This window comes from Camelina sativa, chromosome 6, assembly GCF_000633955.1.
Source record: "Camelina sativa cultivar DH55 chromosome 6, Cs, whole genome shotgun sequence".
In the NCBI taxonomy this organism is placed as follows: domain Eukaryota; kingdom Viridiplantae; phylum Streptophyta; class Magnoliopsida; order Brassicales; family Brassicaceae; genus Camelina; species Camelina sativa.
Genome location: NC_025690.1, coordinates 11096619 through 11119308, shown reverse-complemented (window position 1 = coordinate 11119308; position 22690 = coordinate 11096619). Strand labels below are relative to the sequence as shown.

Below are 22690 nucleotides of genomic sequence, written 5' to 3'. Positions count from 1 at the left end.
GCATGATGACATGTAGTGATGCTAGAGCTACGAATAAGCCAATTTTTTTTAAAAAACATGGTATAATTTTATATATGTTCTATTATTGACTTATTTAACCTATTTAATTTTTTTAACAAACGGTATAAATATAAAAATCTCATCCGTTGAACTATTTAAAAATAATAATAATAAGCATCTACATATAATAGCAAACTCACTTTTGGCCTTTCGGGGGTCAACTTTAATCTAACGTATGAGATTGTTTCTATTATCTCATCTAACGGTTTAGAATTATTAATGATCTCAATAGTTGCAAGTTTGTTTTCTGATATTCGTGTTTCTTCGTGTTACCCCCATCTTTTATAAATCGCACCTATTAAGTTTTACACATTTTTGTTTCACACTTCTATGTTTACACACCTCTTTGTTTATATATATATATATATATATATATATATATACAGATTTTTATGGACTTTGAAAAAAATTTGTTCTTTGAGTATTATTAATGATTTCACCCTTTGTTAATGATCTCAATAGTTGCAAATATTCGGTCCAACAATTGTGTTTCTTCGTCACACCCCCAACTTTCCATGTTGGCACCTGTTAATTTTCACACATTTTTGTTTTATACCTCTTTATTTATATAAAGTTGCAATGTTTGATCCTACAATTGTGTTTCTTCGTTGTACCCCTAACTTTCAATGTTTGCACTTGTTACTTTTCACACATTTTTGTTTCACACTTTTTTGTTTTCACACTCTTTGTTTTTATATATATATATACAGATTTTTATGGACTTTGAAAAGAGTTTTTGTTCTTTGAGTATTATTAATGATCACACCCTTTGTTAATGATCTCAAAAGTTGCAAAGTTTCGATCCAACAATTGTGTTTATTCGTCACACCCCCAGCTTTTCATGTTGGCACCCGTTAGTTTTCACACTTATTTGTTTTACACCTCTTTGTTTATATAAAGTTGCAATGTTTTGAGACAACAATTGTGTTTCTTCGTCGTACCTCTATCTTTCAATATTTGCACATGTTAGTTTTCACACATTTTTGTTTCACACCTCTTTGTTTTCATATATTTTTGTTTATATATATATACAAATTCTTATGAACTTTCAAAAGAGTTTTTGTATATTAATGATATCACCCTTTGTTAATGATCTCAAAAGTTGCAAAGTTTCAATCCAACAATTGCGTTTCTTCGTCGCATCCCCAGTTTTCCATGTGGGCACGAGTTAGTTTTCACAACTTTTTGTTTTACACCTCTTTGTTTATATAAAGTTGCAATGTTTTGATCCAACAGTTGTGTTTCCATGTTTGCACTTGTTAGTTTTCACACATTTTTTCACACTTTTTTGTTTCAGACCTCTTTGTTTTCACACCTTTTTGTTTTTATATATACAGATTTTTTATGGACTTTGAAAAGAGTTTTTGTTCTTTGGGTATTCTTTCACACATCCAAGTTTTTAAAATTGTGAGTATTATTTTTTTAATTTATTAATCAACATTGCAGCTATGAACTTTTTCTCCCTGATTCTTTTCTTATTTTTTATAAATTTTGATAGAATAATGATTTAATTGTTTTATGTGAATATCTTTCAAAATTGATTATCTGAGTATGATTCAGTAAACCTAGATTTATATATCATTAACTTTATTATCTTATTGTCGCTGAATCGATTTTTCATTTTTATATATACAATAAATATTTTATTTAACTAATTTAGTTGATTCATCTTAGTCATTATTTATAACTTTTATATTATGCAGTTAAAGAATTACCATAATTTTTTCACTCGAAATGTGGAAAAAAAACAATGTTAGTCATTTCAAGTTTTCACTTTCCCTTGCGGTAACGCACGGACCGACATCCTAGTGAGCATTAATAACAAACCTAAATAATCGCTAATCACACGGTAGCGGTTAAACCAAAACTTACCAAAATAAATATAATACATAATTACGAAAATGTATAAAACATCAATACTATGAAAAATTATAACAAAATTTAAACATGATTAGCAAAGAAAAATCATAAATAATTACTAAATAAGTATTCAAATATTAAATAAATAGATTTTATAGTGAAACAAAAATAATTATTCATGTTGGAAAACTAAAGTTAAAGAATGATTCTTGTTTGAGAATTAACTTGAAAAAATGTATGACTTGATAATATATTTTAATTTGTTAATTTTCTTTATATTTTATGTTCTTTTCTTTTTTTACATACCCACTGTCAGCAAGTGTGAACTATTCAAATCTATCGATTTCGACCGGTTTAAAGTGGTATAAAGTGGTTTTGTGATTGGTTTAATCGCTAATTAACAACTTCAACCGTCCACTAACATTCGCGGGTGATAGCGGAAGAACCAATCAATACCTAAGTTAAGTATAACATAAAAATAAACTCCACAATTCAACTCTTAATCATCTTAAATCTACCATATACCCAAGAGGTTTTAAGGGACTACTCACTAAGAATCATGATAATACAAACAATATAGGTTTGATCTTTGATTTAACATGACTAAAAGGAAGTAGTTAAGAAATCTAAAAGAGAAAAAATGATATTAAAAAAAAAGTAAATGACAAAGATTCATACAAGTGTTTTTGAAGAAAAAACTTATGAGGCTATAAAAAAAATCTAAAACAAGCATATATAAATTCCCAAAAAAAACAAAACACTTTAGGCCTGGAATGGTTTTTCAAATTGGTTTTTAGCTTTTGATTTCAGTTGACCCAAGAAAATCGAGTCGGATTTGGTTTTAAAACTTGGATTTTAGAGAAATGCAATCCACACTGGAATAACAACGTCGGTGCCAGAGCCTGATTTACGGGTGGATCCAGAGTCTTCAGAGCAGTTCTCATATTTCTAAGCACCTACATATATACATCTCCGTTTTTAAAATAGCTTATGTAATTAACTAGATATTCACTCGCGGTATACCGCGGGCGGGGCTATTTTTTAAGAAAAATAAAATGTTATTTGTTTTGTAGATTAACTATATTAATAACTGATATTTAAAAAATGTACAACCTTACAAATACAAATATATATTATTTAGTGTAGAAAGTATTTTGTTTGAGGTTTATTGTTTTATATTATAGGAACTATAACATACAATTAAATACTGTGTGTTTACAGAATTAATTGATATTGTTTTTAAAATTAGAAATTAAAAATTAATAAAATTAATTATAAATTAACACTTAATGTTAAAGGAAGTGGTTCTTATTGTTTTGAAAATTTATTTGCTAAATGTTTCCAAAAATGTATATATAGATTTAAAATCACTAATTTTAATGATTAAAAAATCATCAATTAATCAGCCACTCGCTCACGTGGCTCTACAATCAAACCGAACATGACCTGCTCTTCAAAAAATAACTCCTAGTAGTAAGTTTGCTAAACGTGGAAGTTACTCTAATAAATCATTTCACGATAATTCATGATGAGAGGTCAAGTTGTTCATGTACTTCTCTTCCTGATTCTCTCGCTCATCCTTCCCTTCTCCGCCGCATATCACGTCGGCGTAAACTACGGCACGGTAGCCAACAACCTCCCACCGCCTCACCAAGTCGTCAACTTCATCAAAACAAAAACAAATATCAACCACGTCAAAATCTTCGACGCAAACCCCGGCATCCTCGCCGTATTTTCAGGCATCACCGGGATCTCTCTCACCGTCACGATCCCAAACTCCGACATCGTTTCCCTCTCCAAGCTTCCTAACGCACGTTCATGGCTCTCGTACAACCTCCTCCCTTTCCTACCAGCAACCTCGATCCGTTACATCGCTGTCGGAAACGAAGTCATCGCCACATCCGACAAAACAATTATCGGTCATCTCCTTCCCGCCATGGAGGCACTTACGTTAGCATTACACCTGGCTAACGTCACTGGGATCTTAGTCTCTACGCCTCACTCGCTAGGTGTCCTCTCAGGCTCCTCCGAACCACCTAGCTCCGGAAAGTTTCGTAGAGGCTACGACAAAGCCATCTTCGCTCCAATCCTCGACTTCCATAACCGCACGAAGTCTCCCTTTATGGTTAATTCATACCCATATTTCGGGTTCGGACCCGAAACATTAAACTACGCACTCTTTAACTCAAACGACGTAGTCGTCGTTGACACAGTTACGAAGTTAAACTACACTAACATGTTCGACGCTCAGCTTGACGCTGTTTACTCCGCGATGAAACGAATCGGGTACGGAGACGTGGACATCGTTGTGGCTGAAACCGGTTGGCCCTCAGCTGGTGAACCGAACCAGACCGGCGTCGGTTTAGATTATGCCGCTACATACAACCGGAACCTTATAAAGCATGTGAGTTCGGGTAAGGGCACTCCATTGATGCCAAACCGTGTGATCGACACTTGCATTTTCGCTCTCTTCAACGAGAATCTCAAACCTTCGATTTCCGAGCAAAACTTTGGTTTGTTTAAACCGGACTTCACCCCGGTTTACGATGTAGGTATCATGAAAAACTGATATAAACGTCATCTAGGTGCTTCAGTACTAAGAATGTCAAAGTTCAACTTTTGTAATCTAAGATTCAAGATGTTTAACAATCTTTATGTATAAGAAACAAAAAGAGTATAATGAAAATTCGGAAAATGATCACTACAATTTAAAAATGATATGATATGGTTTTATGTAGACTCCAATGAAAATACAAATAAATTTCAATATCAGAATTTGGATTTAGTCAAAATAATTTCACAGTACAGGAGTTTAGTGTTCAAAGAAGAGTATCAGAGTAAAAACCTGAACAACTAACAACCGGTTTATTCTGGTTTCGGACTCATAAACCGTACCAAAAAACAAAAACTGAAGAAAGCAGAGTTTTTTTCAGTCTTGGGTTGGTGCGTTCTGATTGAGCTCAGCAAAACGCATAACAACAGACATAGTGTGCTTAAGGAACTTTTCAGCGCACCGCATAACACAAGTCTCCTCTTTTTTCTGTAGAGATTTGCGTGTAAAGCTATCAACACAGTACACAAAGCACCTCTCGACCAATGAATTGTACATCCTCAAGCTGAAAGTAATTGCAAAAAAAAAAACGCCATAACACAAAGCATAAGTTAAGGTCTAAACACAGAACAATGAACTCTCATTTCCAATAGACAGTGCATACGTTGTTATTTCTTAAACGTCCAGTTGCAACATTAATTGGCTGCACTGGTTTAAAGGAGATCACGCTTCAATGTCAGACAACAAGCGACAGAGTCAAAGCAGATTGCAAATTAAGAATAATTCTTGGTCTTGATAAGAGCAGACAACAATAACAATACCAACTAGAACAGAGCAGTTCGAGACTAAATAGATAATGTCACTACTCACTAGATACAGTTGGTGAAAACTTGGTCAATGATGCCTAAGAACTTGGTCAATGATGCATAAGAACTTGGTCAAAGATCTATCTAGTTCAAGAAAATTCAATACAACCTAATTTTTATGGGCCTGATGGGCTTTGTTTTTTATATCTCTATTAAAGCCTAATTTTTATACCAGGTGGGCCTAGTATAGTAATTGTACTTGGTTAGGAAGAATCGCCTTGATCAATATTTTGAAATACCAATTTTACTAATTCTTGATAGAACAATTCTTGGGTTCGGGTGAACCTCTCTTCTTCACCCCTCTTACTTAAGAAAACAAATTATTAATTAAAAAAACAAAATCTGTATATCATTCAATTTTAATTATAAACATTAAATTATAATTTTTAATTATAACATCTAAATCCAAATTACTTTTTTATTAATCCAAACAACATATAATTTTGTTTAATTGTGTAATCTAAACCTAACCACTCTTTTATAAACCCAAACTGAAATACAATTTTGTTTATTTGTAAAATCTAAATCCTAACCACTCTTTTATAAACCCAAACCAGCATATAATTTTCTTTAATTCTAAAATCTAAATCCTAACCACTATTTTATAAACTCAAACCGACGTATAAATTTGTTTGATTGTAAAATCTAAACCCTAAACCCCTAATCACTCTTTTGTAAACCCAAACCGACGTATAATTTCATTTACTTATAAAATATAAACCCTAACCACTATTTTATAAACCCAAACTAACATATAATTTTATTTAATTGTAAAATTTAAACCCTACTCACTCTTTTATAATCCTAAACCGACATATAATTTTGTTTAATTGTAAAATTTAGATTCTAATCATTCTTTTGTAAACCCAAACCGACATATTTTTTTTATTAAAAAATCTATATAATTTGTTTCCTTAATTTGTTTTGTCTTTTTATTTTATTTTGATTTATTTTATAATTATAATACAACACGACATTTTTTGTATTTTGATTGGTTAATTTAGAAAGATGAATAAAAGAGGTTCAGAGTGAAACGAAGAATTTTTCTTATTCATAGATGACATTTGATTGACAGATCCACCCAAACTATATATAATTGATCGTAAATATGATGTCGAAGTAGAAGCCAATATTTCATCATCAATGAGTTTTATCTGTCAAACAATCATTTGATCATTGCCGACGGACGTTGGATGACAAAATATAATATATCGACCACAAGCTCAAACAATTCGTCTAACTATACAAATTAATACTACAAACAAAATCAATTACTCCACTAAAAATGTTTGTAGTGGGAGATGAAGATTTTAACAGACTGCACAGCTATAAATAAACTTCACATGCAAACGAAAAAAACTTTAATGAATTATTAAAAAACTATACCCCACGTGGGTACCACCCAAAATTATATAAATAAATTTTTCATATCTAAATAATCTTGCTCACCAAAATCTAATCACTACAAGACTAGAAGTGTCTACAAAAGCATCTCTCTGACACAATGACATCTGTTTTGTCCTGCGCGTGAACTTTAACTCCCCTTAACACCGCGCGTCAGAAAATTCCCCAAAAATGTATCTCTAATTTTTATTTTCGTCTCCACCAAAACTCTTCACACCACTCCCTTCTCTCTCTCTATCCATCATCCACTCACTTCTCTGTTCTTCTCCTTTACTCAATCTCATGACCTAACTCGAAAAAAAAAAAATGGCGAACGTAATCTCAATTTCCCATTTTACCCTTCCCGCATTAGCTTATTTACTTCTCCTCCTATCCTCCACCGCCGCCGCCATCAACGTCACTGCCGTTCTCTCTTCTTTCCCTAACCTATCTTCTTTCTCCAACCTCCTCGTCTCCTCCGGCATCGCAGCCGAACTCTCAGGTAGAAACTCGCTAACCCTCCTCGCCGTTCCCAATTCTCAATTCTCCTCCGCTTCCGTGGACCTCACGCGCCGTTTACCTCCTTCGACACTCGCAGATCTCCTCCGCTTCCATGTCCTTCTCCAGTTCCTCTCAGATTCCGATCTACGACGTATCCCACCCTCAGGCTCCGCCGTCACCACTCTCTACGAAGCTTCCGGCCGTACATTCTTCGGATCCGGATCCGTTAACGTAACCCGTGACCCGGCTTCAGGATCAGTCACGATCGGATCTCCGAGCACCAAAAACGTCACCGTTTTAAAGCTTCTCGAAACGAAACCTCCAAACATAACCGTCCTCTCCGTCGACTCACTCATCGTCCCCACCGGAATCGATATCACCGCATCGGAGACTCTCACTCCACCGCCGACATCGACGTCTCTCTCCCCTCCACCGGCGGGAATCAACCTCACTCAGATACTTATCAACGGACACAACTTCAACGTCGCGCTCTCCCTCCTCGTCGCCTCCGGAGTCATAACAGAATTTGAAAACGACGAACGCGGCGCCGGAATCACAGTCTTCGTCCCCACCGACTCCGCTTTCTCCGATCTCCCTTCCAACGTTAACCTCCAGTCTTTACCGGCGGAGCAAAAAGCCTTCGTGTTAAAGTTCCATGTGCTACATTCATACTACACTCTCGGTTCGCTAGAATCAATAACCAATCCGGTTCAACCGACATTAGCAACCGAAGAAATGGGAGCCGGTTCATACACGCTCAACATCTCCCGGGTTAACGGGTCAATCGTAACGATCAATTCGGGTGTGGTTTTAGCTGTCGTGACACAAACGGCATTTGATCAAAACCCGGTTTCTGTTTTCGGAGTATCCAAAGTTCTTTTGCCTAAAGAACTGTTTCCNATCCTCCACCGCCGCCGCTATCAACGTCACCGCCGTCCTCTCATCTTTTCCTAACCTCTCTTCTTTCTCCAACCTCCTCGTCTCCTCCGGCATCGCCGCCGAACTCTCCGGTAGAAACTCGCTAACCCTCCTCGCCGTTCCCAATTCTCAATTCTCCTCCGCTTCCGTCGACCTCACGCGCCGTTTACCTCCTTCGACGCTCGCGGATCTCCTCCGCTTCCATGTCCTCCTCCAGTTCCTCTCAGATTCCGATCTACGACGTATCCCACCCTCAGGCTCCGCCGTCACCACTCTCTACGAAGCTTCCGGCCGTACATTCTTCGGATCCGGATCCGTTAACGTAACCCGTGACCCGGCTTCAGGATCAGTCACGATCGGATCTCCGAGCACCAAAAACGTCACCGTTTTAAAGCTTCTCGAAACGAAACCTCCAAACATAACCGTCCTCTCCGTCGACTCACTCATCGTCCCCACCGGAATCGATATCACCGCATCGGAGACTCTCACTCCACCGCCGACATCGACGTCTCTCTCCCCTCCACCGGCGGGAATCAACCTCACTCAGATACTTATCAACGGACACAACTTCAACGTCGCGCTCTCCCTCCTCGTCGCCTCCGGAGTCATAACAGAATTTGAAAACGACGAACGCGGCGCCGGAATCACAGTCTTCGTCCCCACCGACTCCGCTTTCTCCGATCTCCCTTCCAACGTTAACCTCCAGTCTTTACCGGCGGAGCAAAAAGCCTTCGTGTTAAAGTTCCATGTGCTACATTCATACTACACTCTCGGTTCGCTAGAATCAATAACCAATCCGGTTCAACCGACATTAGCAACCGAAGAAATGGGAGCCGGTTCATACACGCTCAACATCTCCCGGGTTAACGGGTCAATCGTAACGATCAATTCGGGTGTGGTTTTAGCTGTCGTGACACAAACGGCATTTGATCAAAACCCGGTTTCTGTTTTCGGAGTATCCAAAGTTCTTTTGCCTAAAGAACTGTTTCCAAAATCGGGTCAACCCGTTGCCCGGGCTCCTCCACAAGAGATCTCTTTGTCGCCGGAGAGTTCTGATGAGCAACCGTCGCGATTAGTATCACCACCGCGTGAGATAGTTTCTTCCGGCGCGGTTAAAAGACCACTTGGTTCCTTAGCCTTGTGGTGGTGGTGGTGTTGTTGTTGGTGTATAGCATTTTGTTATCTTTTGGTATGATATATTTTTTTTAATCACATAAATGTTTTGCCTTCGATTAGGGCTTTTATTTATTTTTACTGGATTTTTTTTTTCACGAGGGTTTATATATTTATTCTACGTCATAATGTTGAGTCTGAGAAAAAAACAAATTCACTTTCCCATGTAAATTTGGATTTGATTGGGCAATTTTGGGTAAAAACCCATGTCTATATAAAAATCCTTTATTTTCTATTTTCTCTTTTGTCAACCTAAAATATTTGGTATTCTACTACCAATACAATTAGATTTTTATTTTATCAAGTGGTGAAATTTTCTACAGAACTACAGAAGTGAATAAGAATAAGAATGGAGGAATCTAAATAAATCAGTGAGTTAGCTCAGCAGGAATAATAAACAGTAAGTGCGTGACAGGTTGAGTTGTGTCTTGTGTGGGTCGTACCAAGTTGACACCGGACGGTCCAGATCTGCTATCTCTTCAGGTCAAGTTCTCGCTAGATTTACAGGTTATCCAGAGCCGTCGGATCTTGAGATCTAGTTCACTTAGCCGTGCGTGTGGGGTGTACGGTCAGATCTAACTCTAACCTTATTCACTTCACTGACTCGGTGAAAAGATGAGAGTCACAATACTCTACGGTTGTCCACACTCTACTACCGTGTTTTTATAATTCTTTTTTATAGACTTATATTTTATAGCCGACCAAAAACATCAGCATGAATTTTATAAACAGAAACTTTGTTCAAAAAAAAATATTTTATTAACAGAATAAATTATTGTATTCGTTTTCAAATGTTAATTTTTTTGGAACTTTTTTATTGTCTTACTACTATATATATATAAAAAATGATTCACTATCGAATCGGTTAGGGAAATTGATGTTAGAATTTATGGTAATATACTAATATGGTGGTACCATAGTGCTTGACTTTTCTGACGTAACAAATAAGTAAATGATCTTCCGAATTTTCAAACTTGAGGAATGAAGACCTTTTTGGATCACATATTTGGACTTTTCTTGATTAAATTTAAGTTTTTGTTGTCCCTATATTCAATGACCAATCTTGAATATATCTATGGTTTTTGAACTAACCCAACACTATGAAATAGTAGTTTCAAAAACATCTCTCCCGTCTCTCTTTCTCTCTCTCTCTCTCTTAAGGGATGTCGATGATGAGCAAAAACAGAAGCAGCAGCATCGCCATGGCAACACCATCGTTCCTTGAGTTGAAGAAACAAGCTTCTTTCTTCTTCAAAGAGAAGCTCAAAACGGCACGTTTAGCTCTCACTGATGTCACTCCTCTTCAACTGTTAGTTTTGTTTCTGTTCTTATCTCTTTTTTTAAGGATTCTTGATTTATGTGTAAGTTATTTATGATTTGAACAAATTTGGTTGAAGAATGACCGAGGAAGCTACGGATGGTGAGTCATGGGGGCCAAATACACAAACCTTAGGATCCATTTCTAAGGCTGCTTTCGAGTTTGAAGATTATTTGCGGATCGTCGAAGTTTTGCACAAAAGGTTTCATTATTCCTAATTCAGATCTCAAATCTAGCCAAATTTGGATCAAATCCGTGATTAGTCCATAATTTTTTACTTAATAGTAGGACAAGCTTTGTGTTATTACTGAGATATGGATCTGTTTGTTACTTTGTTGTTTGGTGTATATTAGATTGGCAAGGTTTGATAAGAGAAACTGGAGAATAGCTTATAACTCACTCATAGTTGTTGAGCATTTGCTCACTCACGGACCGGAGAGTGTCTCGGATGAGTTTCAAGGCGATATAGATGTTATCTCTCAAATGGAAACTTTCCAACACATCGATGAGAAAGGGTACTTGTTTTACTTAGAAGGTTTTAAGGCGGATCATGTTTGGTTTGAACAGAACTTCGTTTGCAGTGTCAATGTTCTTAAGACAATTGGTTTTGTTTTGTGGGGCAGGTTCAATTGGGGATTAGCTGTTAGAAAGAAAGCAGAGAAGGTGTTAAAGCTACTTGAGAAAGGGGAATTGCTCAAGGAAGAGAGGAAGCGTGCTCGTGAGTTATCTCGAGAGATTAAAGGTTTCGGTAGCTTTGACCACAAGTCTTCATCTCGTTGTATGTCAGATAATGAAGTCTTACAAGATTCTCCAGTCTATAGGAAATGCAATTCCAACTTTACCAAGTACAATGAGGATGATCAAGAGAACAACTCAATGGGTTCTTCTAATGAAACCAGTCTCTTTCCTCAGCCGCTGGTAACTGATCAGAACGAGGAGTCTAGGACAGGTATGAAAGAAAATATGGATCCTGAAGATGATGAGAACACAGAGGTAAACCCACTTTTGGGTTGTAATAAACGGGATGGTCAAGATCTAGCGGACGAAGACGAGAACCATCCATTTACGGATGGCGAAATTAAAGCTTACAGTAGTAGTCTCATTGCTTGATGAGAACGTAGATTGATAATTTTTTTAAATGAAATCGCGGTTGTGTAAAAGAGGGAAAACTCAAGAAGAAGATAATGTGTGTATACCAATATGCATACATATATATAATAATAACACTTCTGTTAATGACTGATCTGTTTTTAAGTTGATTTGCTTCAAAAGCAAGATTAAAATGAACAATGAGGGACAAGAATAAAAGAACACGAATAGAAAAGTCGTAAGTAGTTATTGCTCACACTTGTTTTACTTGGTATTTTGGTCTAAAAGCACTTCCTGTGGTCCATATCCGTTCATACTCGGCTTCCGCAATTCACAATCACATCTGCAAATTTGGATCACACACATTTTGTAACAATTTATCACAGAGTAATATTATACACAAAAGCACTAAGCTATAATATAATTAAGACAAGTATACTCACTCGTAGCTTTTGAACATTTTTCTCAGAGAAAAATGTTTCTCATGAGTTTCAAGGTGATAGAGATGTTATCTCAAAAAGCAAACTTTCCAACGGATCGATAAGAGTAGTTGTTTTAGAGTTGTAACTTTTAAGATTATATATGTTTGGTTTGAACAAAAATCTATAGACTCTAAATCCCTAAAGTATATACACTTTAACAGTTACATCTCAGGTAAAATGTGAGGTGGGAACATACATACGAAAAATTGAAACTTCCACGAAAGATAGTATGACAAGTTGAGAAATGAGAGATCACAAACGAGAAAATATGCATGATTGAAACTTCCACCCAGGTCTTCCACCCAGGTCTACTTGAATTATTCTGGACATAAACGACAAAATATGCATGATTGCAAAGATAAAATGTAGGAGACGAAGAAATTTCAAATTTCATTAAATGTCTACAAGTCAAGTATGAATGTTTCCGAAATCAAGTCGACGACACAAAGAAATAAAAAGCCATAAGGGTTAATTCTGTCTTTAAATTGTCGGTGCATCTCCTTTAGCAGCCAAAATTGACAAATTCCCAAAGTATTCTCGTTTGCTCTGTTCTTTTGTTAGTTTTAAAACTGAGTTGATTTTTTTTCATGCTCTTTAGAAAAATCTTCTCCAGTTTTTAGATAAATCTCACATTCAATAAAGTCTTGTGCTTACTGTGATATATCCGTGGATTGGATTCATTTCCATATAGTGAATATGGTAGATGCTATCACGGGATTCGTTGTGGGAAAGATAGGCAACTATCTCATTGAAGAAGCATCCATGTTGATGGGAGTCAAAGATGATCTAGAAGACCTAAAGACAGAGTTGACGTGCATCCAAGGTTTTCTCAAGGATGTTGAAGCGCGAGAACAAGAAGATGAGGTTTCGAAAGAGTGGACAAAACTGGTTTTAGATTTTGCTTATGACGTGGAGGATGTTTTGGATACCTATTTTCTGAAACTCGAGGAAAGATCACAAAGGCGTGGTTTGAAAAGATTGACCAACAAAATAGGCAGGAAGATAGATGCGTACAACATAGTTGATGATATCAGAATCCTCAAGAGAAGAATCTTGGATGTTACTCGCAAGCGGGAGACTTATGGCATAGGAAACTTCAGTGAGCGTCGAGGAGGAGAGAGTAATTTAAGTTTAAGGGTACGGGAGCTTCGGCGTGCTCGATCTATTGATCAAGAAGAGCTTGTTGTTGGTTTGGAAGATGATGCTAAGATTCTTTTGGCAAAGCTTCTCGATGAGAGAGAGTACAATAGATTTATTATCTCGATCTTCGGTATGGGAGGTCTCGGAAAGACTGCACTTGCTAGGAAGCTCTACAACTCAGAGGAAGTGAAGAGAAGATTCAAATACCGCGCTTGGACTTATGTTTCTCAAGAGTATAAAACTGGAGATATACTTATGAGGATCATTAGATCTTTGGGAGTGGCTTCTGCGAAAGAGTTGGAGAAGATTAGGAAGTTTACAGAGGAGGAATTAGAAGTTTACCTTCATGGTATTTTAGAAGGGAAAAAATATTTGGTGGTAGTAGATGATATATGGGAGCGAGAAGCGTGGGAGAGTTTAAAGAGAGCGTTACCTTGCAACCATGAAGAAGGAAGTATAGTAATCATCACTACCCGTATTAGAGCTGTTGCTGAAGGCGTGGACGGGAGATTCTATGCTCATAAGTTAAGATTCTTGACGTTTGAAGAAAGCTGGAAGTTGTTTGAACAGAAAGCATTCATAAATATGGAATGGGTTGATGAAGATCTGCGGAAAATCGGAAAAGAAATGGTTCAAAAATGCAGTGGATTACCACTTGCTATAGTCGTTCTTGCGGGGCTTTTGTCGAGGAAGAGTCCAAGCGAGTGGAATGATGTGTGTAACAGTTTATGGAGACGCCTAAAGGATAACTCCATTCATGTTTCCACTTTGTGTGATCTAAGCCTCAAGGAGATGCGACATGAGTTGAAACTTTGCTTTCTTTATCTTAGTATCTTCCCAGAGGACTATGAGATTGAGGTAGAGAAGTTGATACGGTTACTAGTGGCAGAAGGAATTATACAAGGGGATGAAGAGATGATGATGGAAGATGTGGTTCGGTATTACATCGAAGAGCTGATAGGCAGAAGCTTAGTGGAAGCAGTTAGAGTAGAAAGAGGAAAAGTGATGTCTTGTAGAATCCATGATCTTTTGAGAGACGTGGCTATCAAGAAATCTAAAGAGCTAAACTTTTTAAACGTTTATAACGATCATGTGGCGGCACAACATACTTGTTGCAGAAGGGAAGTGGTTCACCATCAGATCATCAACAAATACTTTTCTGAGAAACGTATGAACAAAAGGATGCGATCCTTCCTGTTCTTTGGAGAATCGAAGGTTAATGTTAAAACGACTACCTTGAACATGAAGCTACTTCGAGTGCTTAATCTTGGAGGGGTTCATTTTATTCAAAAAGGAGATATTACATTGAGTTTCCCAGATGTGGTCGGGGATTTAATCCACTTGAGGTACTTTGGGATTGCTGATACTCGTGTCAAAAATTTACCAGGTTTCATCTCCAATCTACGGTTTCTACAAACGCTAGATGCATCTGGCAATGATTCCTTCATACAAAAAATCGATCTCCGTAAGCTCACATCACTGAGGCATGTCATAGGAAAATTCTTGGGAGACTTTCTAATAGGCGACGCAATGAACCTTCAAACCTTGAGGTCTATCTCATCCTACAACTGGAGCAAACTAAAACATGAGTTGCTCATAAATCTTCGGGACTTGAAGATCTATGAAAATTACCCATGGGTAGATAATGGTCGGGTACGTACTTCTTATTTTTTGGGAACAGTTCCTGTGTACTGGGGTTCCATTACTAGACTGAGAAACCTTCGTGTTCTGAAGCTGGAGGCGACGGCCACCATCTATTTATCGTTGGAATCAGAAGAAGTGGTGAGGTCCATGGATGTGATATCACCCAGTCTTGAATCTGTAACACTTGTTGGAATAACTCTCAGGGAAGACCCAATGCCTTTTTTGCAGAAATTGCCGAGATTGGAAGATCTGATCTTGAAAGATTGTGATTTAGTGGGAGGGAAGATGAGCATCAGCGAACAAGGTTTTGGTCGGTTGAGGAAGCTTCAATTGTTCATAGAAAAATTAGATGAGTTGCAGATAGAAGAACAGGCCATGCCCAATTTGATCCAGCTGAAACTAAGCACCAAAGTACAATACTGCCACCTGGTAATTCCAAATCGATTCCGAGCGTTTATTCAAATCTACGAAACGTAACTGTTGATGAATTATGAGCTACAAGAAACAGGGGAACATGTGAACCAGCCTGGCCTTAAAGATTTATGTCTTTAAATAGTCATTTTCTCCTAGATGTCTTAACATATAAGTCTGCTACATAAAATGTCTTAGAGTTTTAATTTGAAGCTTTTGAATGATTAAATTTTAGTGTAATTGAAAATTTTATGATTTTAAACTTCTCCTCTATAGAATCCTATCTTTATATGATAATTACCTTTATTTAGAAATACCCTAATCTTGATCATGTCACTTGTGCTCTCTGGCTGAAGATTTATCAGGAAACAAATGATCACGATGTTTATATACAGCCTTTCGCAGAAGGAATCTCAGGTCAGAGTCTTTATGAGTTATATATCTACAGACTTTCTTACCTAATAGACAACAACATGTATGAGTGAATCTTAATTCTTAATAAAAAGCTTAAAGACTTTTATTCTACGCCTTCTTAATCTCCTTTTCAAGGTTTCTCAAGAACGAAATTATCATAATTTCGCTATGATAGAATCCGATGATAATGATGATCTTTGTTAGAAATTTCTTAATTGAGCCGGCTGTGGATTCTAATAGAAGTAATTTTCCTAATTCTGAAAGTTTGATTATTGCGAGTTTTTGTAGTGAGAAAAGAGTGCCATTGACTATTATCACAGTTTATTAAAGATGATGAGGATGCACAGAGATAATAAACCCACTTCTTGCTTGTTTCCAGAACTAGCCGAAGAAGACGGGAACCATCCATTTACGGATGGTGAGAGTAATTTATACAGCTCGTTTCATTGCTTGATGAGAACACATATTGAAAATTTTTTAATGGAATCGAGGTCCAAGCTTAGAAAAAATTGGCAGAGACAGAAAGGAAACTCAATAGGAGATATACATATATAGAATAATAACATTCTGTTAATGACTGATCTGTTTTGTTTAACTTGATTTGCTTCAAAAGCAAGATTAAAATGAACAATGAGGGAGAGAAGAATAAAAAAGAACACAAATAGAAAAGTTGCAAGTAAATTATAGAAACCGGCTTCAGGATGGAAAAATGATTATCAAAATTTTTACCGCACTTGTTTTACTTGGTGATATTTGATCAGAAGCACTTCCTGTGGACGATCGACGGTCCAGATTCATCATACTCGGCTTTCGCAATCCACATCTACAGATTTAGACACATTTTTGTAGCAATTTTATACATCAAAACATTAACAGATCTTATTAGTAAGATTTGTATGTATAAAGTAATTTACCTGCTGGAAAGTACTGAGGGAGGCCAAGATAGAGCCACCGATCCAAACACTGTACTTCCTTTCCGGTGGCGCAACCACTTTGATCTTCATACTGCTTGGAGCCAACGCGGTGATCTCTTTACTCATCCTGTCACCAATCCCGCCGAACATTGTGGTTCCACCACTGAGCACAATGTTTCCATAAAGATCCTTCCTGATATCCACATCACATTTCATGATTGAGTTGTAAGTAGTTTCATGTATTCCAGGATTTTCCATTCCGATCATGGATGGCTGGAACAGGACTTCAGGGCACCGGAAACGCTCTGCCCCGATGGTTATCACTTGACCATCAGGCAGCTCAAAGCTCTTCTCGACGGATGAGCTTGTTTTGGAAGTCTCGAGCTCTTGCTCGTAATCTAAGGCAATGTAGGAGAGCTTCTCCTTCATGTCTCTAACAATCTCACGCTCAGCAGTTGTGGTGAAGGAGTAACCACGCTCTGTCAGGATTTTCATGAGGTGGTCGGTTAGGTCACGACCTGCAAGATCAAGACGCAGGATTGCGTGTGGAAGCGCATAACCCTCGTAGATTGGAACCGTGTGGCTCACACCATCTCCAGAGTCCAAAACAATACCTAACCAACAAAATGAAAAAATAACGAGAGAAATTAATAGAGAATAACTAGGGATGTGAACATCGACCCAAACAGTAAAAATGAGTGTACTGACCAGTAGTACGACCACTGGCATAGAGGGAGAGAACAGCTTGAATGGCAACATACATAGCAGGAGTGTTAAAAGTTTCAAACATGATCTGTGTCATCTTCTCACGATTAGCCTTGGGATTAAGCGGCGCTTCGGTTAACAGAACCGGATGCTCTTCGGGCGCAACACGCAACTCGTTGTAGAAAGTGTGATGCCAAATCTTCTCCATGTCATCCCAATTGTTAACAATACCATGTTCGATTGGATACTTGAGAGTCAAGATACCACGTTTCGACTGTGCCTCGTCTCCAACGTATGCATCCTTTTGTCCCATTCCAACCATCACTCCCGTGTGACGTGGACGACCAACGATACTTGGGAATACAGCTCTTGGAGCATCATCACCTGCAAAACCAGCCTATATGCAAAGATTTGAATTGTATCACTTATGGCACACAATAACATTCAAATCTTGTTTTTGTTAATCATCTGGAGATGCTTTACCTTGACCATTCCAGTCCCATTATCACATACGAGCGGCTGAATATCTTCACCGTCTGCCATTTTTCAATCTCTAGACAAAATAACAAAAAAATCAATATGGTTAAAGCCTATTGCATATTTAGATCTAAATTATCACAATTAATCTAACACATTAACGTTACATTTTATTATGGTTATGCCTTGTTCAAGATATGAACGTTTCGACACCAAATAAACAAAGAAAATAGCATTATATTACCTGATGAATTTACGTTGAAGAAGAGAAAGAGGCTTCAGGAATATTTGAAACGCCCCGTCCTGAAATGGGTTTTCAAAAATTTCTGCAGAAGGGAAACAACTTAGCCCCTTAATATCGTTTGACCATAAACTAATCTGAGCCATTAGTTTTTTCTTCTAAAAACCAATATCTCAGCCACTATTGACACGTCTCCAGCTATTTTTGGCTTGAGAAAATTATAAAAGACCACCAATCTGACCGAAGAATATGGTTTCAGGCTCTGTTTTACCGGAAGAATCGGGTCACCGAACAAGCCATGAGCTCATTTGGGCCTTGGAAAAAAGAAATAAGTTAAAAAACCATCATCATAACAGTTTTGTGTTTCCTTCACTAAAAAAAGTCAGATTTCATTTTCTTTAAAAGTTTAGATAAACATCTCTTTCTTGTAATTATTCTTTCTTCCAATATTAAAGTGTTCTGAGTAAAAGAGTGCTATCCAAAATTCCAAAACTATAATTTAAAAAGTAAAAAGGATCTTAGTGGGTATGTGAAAATTGCTGAAAAGTTAGGGAAGACTGGGAGTAATGATGATAGCGGTCATTGACAAATGTGATAATGATGATGGAGATATGTGAAAGTAAAATAATTAAGCATGTGCATGAGATTTAATTATTTGACATGAGACCTTAGTGTGTGTTTGTTCAATTGCTATTGCTTCTTATAGTTTTGATTATTATAGTTTCTTACAAAAGAATCGAAGAAATCAATGAAAATAACAAATAACTGTGTCTGTTGATAATAATCTATTTTTCTTTTTACTATATAGAACTATTCTTAATGCTAATTTACTACATATTTTGTTTTATTAAAGATTACTTGACAACATAACACCATATAAAAACTTGCCTACATTAAATTTCTTTTTTGTCACTTCGAATCAGCTTAGCTTCTTTATTTGAGAAACACCATTGGCATATCGATATAATTAATATTCAACACTTTAATGAAAACGGTCACAAAATAAAATCTTTATTTCCAGATTGTGTGTCTTTTAGTGTTTCTATTCTGTGGCTTAACGATTTTTAGGAGAAAATAGTATTTATTTTAATTATATGGTGAATCAATCTCAATCAAGAAAATAAAGTTGACTTTTTGGTATAGGGGTTCGGGATTTTGGAGACAAGGGGGGGGGGATTTTGAGATTGGATTTTGACTTTTCTAGTGTATTTAACTTTTGTCAGCCCACAATCAAAGCGAACATTCATCCATGTTGTCATGTTGATCGATGCACTTATCTAAGTCTAACTAGTGTTTTCCCTTTTCGAGGTAATCACGTTTTTATAGATATCTTTTACAGAATTACACATTTTTTAAAAAGCTTACCTAATAAAAAGAAACATGTTAAAGAAAAGGTTTAAAAGAAGATGGATTAGATCAAAAGTATCGGGATTATTTCGTTTCAATGTTTTCATAACTATTTTTAGTTATAAAGAAAACATTTTCTTGCATGATTAGAGAGAGACAGAGAGAGGAGGTATTAGTTTTTTTTTTATTCTTCCATTATTGGTAAATCCAAAAGATTTAAATTCATTAACAGTTTTCTTCTTCTACGAAAACCAAAAAATAATTTGTTTACAATTTTAAAAATGCTAAATAAGAAACCCAAAATGATGAAACACTAACCCAATATGTGGTCCTATAATGAAAAATTAGAAACCCAAAATAATCGGGTTTACGATTTTGAAACTAATCAAACCAAAATTACTTTTTGATAATTTTGTAACCAAATTTTTTTGAAGAAAACCAAAACCGAACCAAATCACCCACGGTTTGGTTTTTTTAGTATGACCACAAATGGACTAAATAAACATACAATATATTCAATTCCATCTGTTTATTTTTTTTATAGAATTGAATAACTAAAAAGTATTCAATTTTTTCACAAGATCAATTGTAATATTTGTATAAAAATAATTTAAAAGATAGTACTTGATATATTTAATGACAAGAAATAAACATATACAATCTTAACCGATCCCGGTCTGAAACCTTAACTCCGGTTTAAGAGATTAAGTCGAGAGAGAGAGAAGCGCACAACTTGCAAATAAACCAAAAGCCGTCAGCTAAACAACGTCGTTTTGGAAAAGTCATAGTCTTCTCTCTCTCTGCTCTCATTCTCAGAAATCTCTCTCTTTCGCACTTCTGCAAATGGTTCTCTTCTTCGTCTAAGCTCGAATCTCTCCACTTAGATTCCAAAACGGGAAAGATCTCTCCACCATCTTTGGAAGAAGAAAGAAGAAAAGCTTCACCAATCTACACAGACTAGATCGGATCCGTTAATCGGAAGTTTTTTTTTTATAAAAAGAATCAATAAAAATGGAGGAAGAGAAAGCTACTGCTGCACAGAGCTTAATCGATGTAGTAAACGAGATTGCGGCGATTTCCGATTACAGGATTACGGTGAAGAAGCTTTGTTATAATCTAGCGAGGAGATTGAAGCTGCTTGTTCCTATGTTTGAGGAAATTAGAGAAAGCAACGAGCCGATCAGCGAAGTTACTTTGGCTAATTTGGTTGGTTTGAAAGAAGCGATGAGTTCTGCTAAGGATTATCTCAAATTCTGCAGCGAAGGGAGCAAGATTTATCTGGTTCGTCTTTGTGGTTTCCAATTTTTTTATTTTGGCATTTAGTTTTGATTAGATCTGCTGATTTGACGAATTTGGTGTTGTCATTGAATGAGCCTGAGCCATGTGCTTTGTTTTTTTTTTTTTTTTGCTTATGGTATAGTATTGAGTGATGATATCAATGCTTCTTGAATTTTTGATTAGATTGTTAGATTTGATCTGTGGAAGTTGTTGAGAATTTGTGGTTCTGATAGTGAAGATTTTGACACGAGAGATGTTTCTTGTAGGTCATGGAGAGGGAACAAGTGACACGTAAATTGCTGGAGGTGTCTGTTAAGTTAGAACAGTCTTTGAGCCAGATTCAGTATGAGGATCTCGACATTTCTGATGAAGTTAGAGAACAGGTACGCCAGTGTCCTTATGATCAGTTCTGAAGATATGACTAGTACCTACGTAGAATGAGTTCTTGATATCAGTTTATTTACATGGTACAAAAATGAGCTGAGATGCTAGAAACTACCACCAATTAACACATGGATGTGTATTGAAATCAACTGTAGTTAGTATTGGATTGGAACTTTAGCGGGTTTCAAAAATTCGGATGTTTGCGTATTTCATAGCGTATTTGTTGTGTTGTAGGTTGAGCTGGTTCTCAGCCAGTTTAGGCGAGCGAAAGGAAGAGTAGATGTATCAGATGATGAACTATATGAAGATCTTCAGTTGCTGTGTAATAAAAGTAGTGATGTAGATTCTTATCAGCCTGCCCTAGAGCGGGTTGCAAAGAAGTTACATCTTATGGAGATTCCTGACCTAGCTCAAGAATCAGTGGCTCTGCATGAAATGGTTGCTTCGAGCGGTGGAGACGTTGGTGCAAACATTGAGGAGATGGCAATGATTCTGAAGATGATTAAGGATTTTGTGCAGACTGAGGATGACAACGGCGAGGAGCAGAAAGTTAACTTCAGAAGTAATGGACAAACTTCTACTGCAGCAAGTCAGAAGATACCCGTGATTCCTGATGATTTCCGCTGTCCGATATCGCTGGAAATGATGAGAGATCCAGTTATTGTTTCATCAGGGCAGGTATATAGTTCACTTCAACTTCAGCTTCTTCAAATTTATCCCTGCGATCTTCTAAGATTTAACTATAGAAGCATGTTCTCTTCTATGTACAGACGTACGAACGCACCTGCATTGAGAAGTGGATAGAAGGTGGACACTCAACATGTCCAAAAACACAGCAGGCGCTAACAAGCACAACCCTCACACCAAACTATGTTCTCCGTAGTCTCATAGCTCAGTGGTGCGAGGCCAACGATATTGAGCCTCCAAAGCCACCAAGCAGTTACAGACCCAGAAAAGTTTCGTCCTTCTCGTCTCCAGCAGAAGCAAACAAGATCGAAGATCTAATGTGGAGACTCGCTTACGGAAACCCCGAGGACCAACGTTCTGCCGCTGGAGAAATCCGCCTTCTTGCAAAACGAAATGCAGACAACCGCGTGGCCATAGCCGAAGCTGGTGCCATACCTCTTCTCGTAGGCCTCCTCTCAACTCCTGATTCTCGTATACAAGAACATTCAGTAACAGCCCTTTTAAACCTCTCCATATGTGAGAACAACAAAGGAGCCATTGTTTCTGCTGGAGCTATTCCTGGTATAGTTCAAGTACTCAAGAAAGGAAGCATGGAAGCCAGAGAGAATGCGGCGGCTACACTTTTCAGTCTATCAGTGATTGACGAAAACAAAGTGACTATTGGTGCCTTGGGAGCGATTCCCCCACTTGTTGTTCTGCTTAATGAAGGGACACAAAGAGGCAAGAAAGATGCCGCTACTGCACTCTTTAACCTCTGCATATACCAAGGAAACAAAGGAAAAGCCATACGTGCAGGAGTGATTCCCACGTTGACTAGACTCTTGACAGAGCCCGGAAGCGGAATGGT

General features: G+C 37.1%; 6 protein-coding genes across 7 annotated transcripts in view; 5 read left to right on the top strand and 1 right to left on the bottom strand.

The window, feature by feature from the left end:
• On the top strand, positions 3446-4500 carry LOC104698918 (glucan endo-1,3-beta-glucosidase-like). The gene has a single exon (XM_019246528.1). The coding sequence runs from the start codon at positions 3446-3448 to the stop codon at positions 4487-4489; it is 1044 nt and encodes a 347-aa protein (XP_019102073.1). The 3' UTR covers positions 4490-4500.
• On the top strand, positions 6729-9547 carry LOC104790877 (fasciclin-like arabinogalactan protein 4). The gene is made up of 2 exons (XM_019246718.1): positions 6729-7112; positions 8122-9547. Exons 1-2 carry the CDS (start codon positions 7048-7050, stop codon positions 9332-9334), a joined length of 1278 nt encoding a protein of 425 aa, XP_019102263.1. The 5' UTR covers positions 6729-7047; the 3' UTR covers positions 9335-9547.
• Positions 10375-11887, top strand: LOC104790875 (epsin-3). Its single transcript, XM_010516673.2, is given in 5 exon segments — positions 10375-10621; positions 10710-10832; positions 10984-11145; positions 11254-11716; positions 11718-11887. Coding segments are annotated over 5 exon segments (933 nt in total). The 5' UTR covers positions 10375-10475; the 3' UTR covers positions 11757-11887.
• On the top strand, positions 12513-15693 carry LOC104790876 (disease resistance protein RPP13-like). 2 transcript variants are annotated; one of them, XM_010516676.2, is made up of 2 exons: positions 12513-15123; positions 15214-15693. In XM_010516676.2, exons 1-2 carry the CDS (start codon positions 12898-12900, stop codon positions 15460-15462), a joined length of 2475 nt encoding a protein of 824 aa, XP_010514978.1. In that variant the 5' UTR covers positions 12513-12897; the 3' UTR covers positions 15463-15693. The 2 variants fall into 2 exon arrangements, with proteins under 2 accessions (XP_010514978.1, XP_010514976.1); XM_010516674.2 differs by having other exon boundaries at positions 12514-15693.
• Positions 16227-18545, bottom strand: LOC104790874 (actin-12). Its single transcript, XM_010516672.2, has 5 exons — positions 18151-18545; positions 17913-17982; positions 17433-17826; positions 16725-17338; positions 16227-16633 (listed from the first exon to the last, which is right to left on the bottom strand). The coding sequence occupies exons 2-5, from the start codon at positions 17970-17972 to the stop codon at positions 16568-16570; spliced, it is 1134 nt and encodes a 377-aa protein (XP_010514974.1). The 5' UTR covers positions 17973-17982; positions 18151-18545; the 3' UTR covers positions 16227-16567.
• Positions 20260-22690, top strand: part of LOC104698917 (U-box domain-containing protein 13-like) — a 6183-nt gene continuing 3752 nt past the window's right edge. The window contains exons 1-4 of the mRNA XM_010414294.2: positions 20260-20775; positions 21039-21155; positions 21391-21834; positions 21927-22688. Coding sequence (XP_010412596.1) covers positions 20506-20775; positions 21039-21155; positions 21391-21834; positions 21927-22688 — 1593 coding nt within the window. The 5' untranslated portion in view covers positions 20260-20505. The remainder of the gene's footprint in view (positions 20776-21038; positions 21156-21390; positions 21835-21926; positions 22689-22690) is intronic.

What these genes read in the sequence shown, in the direction of transcription:
- LOC104790877 (XM_019246718.1), top strand. Translation starts at nt 7,048, where the DNA reads ATGGCGAACGTAATCTCAATTTCCCATTTTACCCTTCCCGCATTAGCT.
- LOC104790874 (XM_010516672.2), bottom strand. Translation starts at nt 17,972, where the DNA reads ATGGCAGACGGTGAAGATATTCAGCCGCTCGTATGTGATAATGGGACT. An exon ending in ATGGGACTGGAATGGTCAAG is followed by an intron (nt 17,827 to 17,912) that starts GTAAAGCATCTC and finishes CTTTGCATATAG; the next exon opens with GCTGGTTTTGCAGGTGATGA. An exon ending in CCCTCAGTACTTTCCAGCAG is followed by an intron (nt 16,634 to 16,724) that starts GTAAATTACTTT and finishes CTAAATCTGTAG; the next exon opens with ATGTGGATTGCGAAAGCCGA.
- LOC104698918 (XM_019246528.1), top strand. Translation starts at nt 3,446, where the DNA reads ATGATGAGAGGTCAAGTTGTTCATGTACTTCTCTTCCTGATTCTCTCG.
- LOC104790876 (XM_010516674.2), top strand. Translation starts at nt 12,898, where the DNA reads ATGGTAGATGCTATCACGGGATTCGTTGTGGGAAAGATAGGCAACTAT.